At 41.0% G+C, this 6,379-nt stretch overlaps 1 protein-coding gene across 1 annotated transcript; it reads left to right on the plus strand.

Annotated features, from left to right (window-relative positions):
* The first annotated feature begins 2,308 nt into the window (after positions 1–2,308).
* LOC145489071 (uncharacterized) lies at positions 2,309–5,451 on the plus strand. The gene has a single exon (XM_081467978.1). It carries the CDS (start codon positions 2,695–2,697, stop codon positions 5,449–5,451), a length of 2,757 nt encoding a protein of 918 aa, XP_081324104.1. The 5' UTR covers positions 2,309–2,694.
* Positions 5,452–6,379: the final 928 nt, after the last annotated feature.

The following is a 6,379-nucleotide window of genomic DNA, read 5'->3' on the forward strand; positions in this document are numbered from 1 at the left end:
CACGTGATAAGCCTGGTATAGCCACTCATTTGACATGGTTATCATATACCAAACTAAGCAAGAGGAGTCAATGTAGTTTAGAACGAGCGTTCGAAAGTAACTAATGCAATTTACACGAGTACTTTCTTTTTATTTTCACATTTTCCGTCTTATTGTTCATATTTATAATTTGACAAGTGTTGTCATGGAAATCATTCAAGGATAATACCTATAAGTCATATATAAGTGATTGGAATTAGGTCTGAAAACTGCGTTTGAAGTTTGCAATAACCAAAAATCAATGTATGTAACATTTTCAGGTTCGCATTTAACTGTTATTAGGCATCTTTTTACCAATTCTGCTTATTCAGCCAAACCGAGTGACGTCATTTAATCACGTGATAATCCTAGCAAAGCTACTCATTTGGCATGGTTATCATACACCAATATAACCTAGAGGTATCAATGTTGTTAAAAATAAGTGTTAGAATTTGTCCCTCGTTTTGGTACCAAATGGCTCTTTCCAGGGTCCTGGCCCATGGACTAAGAGCGCTTATTTCTTTTTTGAGAAGCGACCGAAAATTCAAAACAGAACTTTAATACTGTTTATTTCAAAAAGAAACAATAACAGAAACTGTAACAGTAACAAATATAGTTTCCGTCAGGAATTTTGATCTATTTCGACTGCTTTGACAGTGTCACTTAGGTACATCAATACGTAAATAGAAGCTTTCTGGGGTGGCATCTTGCACGCACTCGCATGGACATAGCAGCTGAGAAACGCAGACAACCACTCAGTGGTTTTGTAATGCGGCATTACGTATATGAGCAATTTAAGAAGATGAACCTCCGTCGATAAGTACTCTGACGGCGTTGCGATACTATAATGTTAGAGTAGGGGCGCTTATTAATAATAATAAAAAAACATTCGAGGGGCGGGGGGCTTATTGGAGTGAGGGCGCTAAATCGAATCATTACGGTAAGTCGGATAAAGAGGGCTGGAAAAGAGTGAGTTGCCATGGGAACGGAATTCATCACAGCTGTAATCTGTTGTCTGTAGAACTATTTGAAGTTTTAATGGCCTCTGCTGCAAATTGACCGCGATAGCTCTACTTTTTATACTTGATGTAAGATCTAGTTTATGACAACATCAGTTCCCTAATTTGAATAGAAAGTTCAAGTCTGTATACGAGCTAAGTGGCCTACCGGGTCGACCGGTTCTTATCCCAGTTTTAGTAGCATGAAGTGACCATGCAGGGGTATTTCTACTCCCCCCTGGATGGAATGCTGGTCCATCGCAGGGTTACCCCCAGCATTCAATTCGCCGGTACCCATTTATATACCTGGGTGGGACAGGCACTGTGAGAGTAAAGTTCTTGCCCAAGAACACAACAACACCTATAATTTGCATATTTTAAATTTTTTTCAAGATTGTGACTAACACACCTCACGACTACTGCGAGGAACATATGGATACACACGATTAACATACGTACATATGAGTAAATACGAATACATACATACGAGTGAAACTCGAATACATACAAAGGCATACTAGTTCTGCAACACTTTCGAGTGGTATAGTGCACCAGGGTCGTAGGTCGCTGAGTGGAAAGGACGTGAACTAAATGAATCGAGATTTTAGTTCATTGCGCAGTTAATTTTTCGGGAGAATGCAATTCTTTGCTTTCTTCATATGCTTTACATAAAGGTCCAAAAAACGTGAGTTCTAATGTTCGTAATAGATTGAAATTTGCCAAGATACCTAGGAAAGACCTATTGTGTACGAAAATGTAAAAACTGAGTATCGAGAATTTGATCATAGTGCACTTTAAATACTCTTCCTGGGAACATTACTGGACGTGCGTTTACATGATCCCTCTCTTTGTCATCGTTGCCATTGTCGTGAACCGAATGATGTCTCTAAGGCCCCGTCCAAAACTATCCGGATATTTTTGAATCCGCAACTTTTTCTTTCCGGATTCAAAAATTTCTCCGTCCACACGTAGCGTATTCAAATCGAATTCGCCTGTCCACACGCATCCTATGGTATCCGGATTCACTCTGGAGAAACTAGGCCTATACGTTGTGCCGCCATATTGGCGTCATATTGAGACTGGAAACGATTTTGCTACGTCATCGGATTCGAAAATATCCGGATTTACCTTCCACACGTTATTGGATTCGTTGCAGATTTATTTTTTTCCACTCTGGAGAGCGGATTCAAAAATATCCGGATTCGCTGCCGAATTCGCCAGATGCTTGTGGACGGAAGGGGTATCCAGAAAGAAAAAGTTGCGGATTCAAAAATATCCGGATACGTGTGGACGAGGCCTAACTCTTCCTCATTTTCCGAGAGAAATCGTCTTGGAGGACTTACTTTTGTCACTTCATCATTTGAGTAATTTGCATATCATGCAATTAGCAACTCAATAAACTTTATGTTTATGATTTCGTTAACCAAGCATGATCAAGGAAAAGCTAAAAATAACAGCAGAGAGAAAGAGAAGATCTGACTGGCCACACTGCATGACATGAACAATAAAACACCCATTTATGGTAGCAAACGGAACTGTCAGGTTTTCGATCGGAAAAGGAGGATGTCTCTGGGCCCGGCGTTGCTCGCGACTAAAGTATAGTTCCAGTTCTAGGAAATAGCCTTGATTTGGTTTGGTTTTTTACCAAAACTGTTGGCAATTTGGTTATCCTTTGATCATGTCAAGTCGAGAAACGTTGGCAATGTATGGTCTTGCTTTCTTCCTGCTTATGACGAATCTGCCATGTGCTGAAGATATTATCAACCCAGGCACATGCGACTGGATTTGTACGAATGATACGGACAATGACGAAGAATCAAAGAACATGTTGGCTAACGGAAGCCTAGCTAAATTCAGTGTCTGGTATACGGAGCAAGTACGCGGTGAATGTGCGAAACAAATAGACGCTAAAAACTCAAGTGCAACCGCATCATTACACTTAAAGATGGCGGCCGGTGGCAAGCCAAGGAAGAACTTTCAAGGTCGATTGCAGTTAGTTACCCAAACTATCTCAGAAGGGATTTTTGGGGGCCAGTTTACTTTTGGAGCCTATAAAGAAATAAATGTCTCCCGTGTCTTCAAGTCGATGTCCATTGGAAAATCTGGCTCCAATTACTCGTCAGTGCGAATTACCTTCCCCACTTTGCAATCCGTTCTGTACTTTGTTGAACGTGTGGCAAACTACCGTAAGCCGAATACAACTTTTCTGACCCTTTTGAGAACGGAAAAAGATACTCGTTTATCTGTTGGTGTCACTAGTACATCTGGAAGTCTCTCCTCTGCCAAGTCTGCCAACGACAACGAACTGATTGTTACCGATGAGTGGCTCGCCGTTGCTATAATCATTTGGATTATGGTTCTTTTGTATTTCCATGCTATATTTATCTTCTTCCGACCGTCAGAAATCGAACTGAAGGTTCCTCGAAAGACACGAAAGGTACAAGAAGACATACGTACTACCGATAGAGCAGTTGAGCAAACAGATTCTGCACGTAGGTTAAGTGTACGTGTGCCTATTCAAGAGACCGGAGATATTAAGATCGAACCTTCACAATCTAACAGAAACACCGAGGAACAGAGTGCTGCTAACAGCCTAAATGATGCTGAACTAGCGAGGACTTCACAATCTAACAGGAACGTTGAAGAAACGAGTGCAGCTAACAGCCTAGATGATGCTGAACTAGCGAATACTTCACAATCTAACAGAAACATTGAGGAACAGAGTGCTGCTAACAGCCGAAATGATGCTGAACTAGCGAGTAGTTCACAGTCTAACAGAAACATTGAAGAACCAAGTGCAGCTAACAGCCTTAATGAAGTTGAACTAGCGAGTAGTTCACAATCTAACAGAAACATTGAAGAACCGAGTGCAGTTAACAGCGTAAATGATGCCGAACAAGCGAATACTTCACAATCTAACAGAAATATTGAGGAACAGAGTGCTGCTAACAGCCGAAATGATGCTGAACTAGCGAGTAGTTCACAATCTAACAGAAACACTGAAGAACCGAGTGCAGCTAACAGCCTTAATGATGCTGAACTAGTGAGTAGTTCACAATCTAACAGAAACATTGAGGAACAGAGTGCTGCCAACAGCCTAAATGAAACACGTGTTGATATTGACCAGTCTAATGAAGAAGAAGACGAGGAAGAAACCCAGAAACCCATAAGAAACCCTCTCGCTATTATCGTAGGAGAAACTTACCCTGTAGGGTTTGGAAGTTGGATTGGCAACAAGCCGTTTTCCACCACCCACGAAAGAAACATTGCTTGGAATATTATTAAGTTCATTTTTATGTTTTCTACCTTACCATTGTTGCTTTTCCTAGGTTTGGGAGACCTCTTTTTAGTCCTTTTACCAAACCTTCATTCAGGATTATCCGATCATTTGCCATTTGCTTTTCTCACTCGCTCATTGGGTTACAGTATTATTGATAACCATCCCTATTTACTAGGTCCAATTATGGTAATTTCGGCCCTTGCCTATCTTATTAGGCTGTTTTGTTTATGTTTCCTTTCGCGCAGTACACTCGAGGCAAAATGGCAGTCGTGCTCTGTTCATCGAGTTCATCCAACATGGTTTGTTTGCAAACTTCTTCAATATTTTTTCTCAGAGCTACCTTCGTCCTTAAAACCCTCTGAAAATTGTTATAACCCTGCGCCACCAGAATGTTCCAAGTACCTTGACCTTCCAGAGAACATCGCACATAATCTGGAAAAGCAGCCAGATATTTTCATTAAATGCTGGGAATGTTGTTCACACTTTTGGAAAAGAAAGAGCAATTGCAGTTCTAAAGGTTTTTTCTTTTCACTGGCTGTTGTTGTATCCTTAATACTAATAATCATTATTTTTATTATCATAGGCATTTTCTGTACGTCTCCTCTAGTTTGTTTATACCATGGGCGCTTGCGGTTGGTTAGTAGAGTCTTCGAGTCTATACTCATGTTTTTCTCTCTGGTTTGGGTAACAATTTTGTCGCTTCTTTGCGCCATCCCTTTGGGGGTCGCCATAATAGGGCTGATCAAAGTACTAGGGAGTCATACTAACGAAATGCTTCCACAGGTTACGATTGCAGTTGTTGCTCTCTATCATTTTTGGAATTGCTACAAGGCCTTTAGGACGCCATATCGTTATGTGGCCAAATTTCTAGCCTCGAGATACCAAAAGAAATACGACGAACAAGAAAACGGTTCTGAAGTAAATTCACTAATCCATTACAAACAGGGAGACTTAAAAGTAATTCCAAAAGAGCTCAGTTTCGATGATGGATGCAAAGAATTCAAATTATCCATCAAAAACGACGTCGCATTGCTGCTTTTTAAGTTAGTTTGTACACTTTTAGCGTTTTGTTTTTTCTTCCCCATCCCTGGCCCTGGTTCTACGAGCGCAATAATTGCCTTTCTTGCGGTGGCTTATGGACCGATCAAAACGTAATTATGCATGACTAGTCGATAATCTAAATCCATTTGTAGGCTTAATTAGTTTAGTCGGTTACACATTGTTTTGATTCTGAGCAAGAGAAAATGAGGGGACTCATTTTCTCTTGTTCTGAGTGAATAAAGAAGAGTACGATTTTCAGAATGGTTATCAGTGTCTAGCGGTTATATAGCGAGAGAGTGTGGAAGAAGTATTTGCTTGAGAACTTGTCAATACAAACTTGAACCTCAAACTCATCATGCAGTGATTAGCAATAACGTTAGTTTATTATGATGTCTAAGCTTTTGGTAAAAATGAAGTCTATAAACGTATTCGGCATTAGACCTTTATTCTTCCATTTCGCAATCAGACATGTTTCCATCGAGCTCTTGGTTGCTAAGCCTCAGTAATCGCTGAGCCAGGGTCGCAGCTCATCAGGTGGGTGGTTGCAACTTTGAAGGGTGCGGGCTTCTTAGAAAAGCCGTCATACCCCAGTTCCCTACCCCACCACCCCGTTCCCCTCGTCGCCAACCAAAAATGCGGTTTTTTTGTTGAACGAGAAAATATCACATGATTCACCTCAAAGCTGTGTTTCTCGGCTACAGCGGGGGTGGGGACAAACCCAAAAACTCATTGGGGTGACAACAGCTCTCTCATACAATCAAAAGACGTGCGTCTCGATCGCTATATATTGGCCTCTTCCGGGCGTTCATTTCCCAACTAACTGAACACCTGGAAGAGGCTAGATCGCAGCACATACAACAGAAGCCAACGTGAAGCGATTTCGAAGGACAAAATTCATTATATTATTATGAATTAAAAACTTGGGACTTAACAGTTCAGTAAACTGCGAAATCGTCATTATATACTGGCACAAATTTTAAACCTACCAATTCAAATTTGCACTGCCCACGCACTCAGTCATCACGATACACACCGGTCCCCC

The sequence above is a fragment of the Orbicella franksi genome, chromosome 1 (genome assembly GCF_964199315.1).
Source record: "Orbicella franksi chromosome 1, jaOrbFran1.1, whole genome shotgun sequence".
Taxonomy (NCBI): Eukaryota; Metazoa; Cnidaria; class Anthozoa; order Scleractinia; family Merulinidae; genus Orbicella; species Orbicella franksi.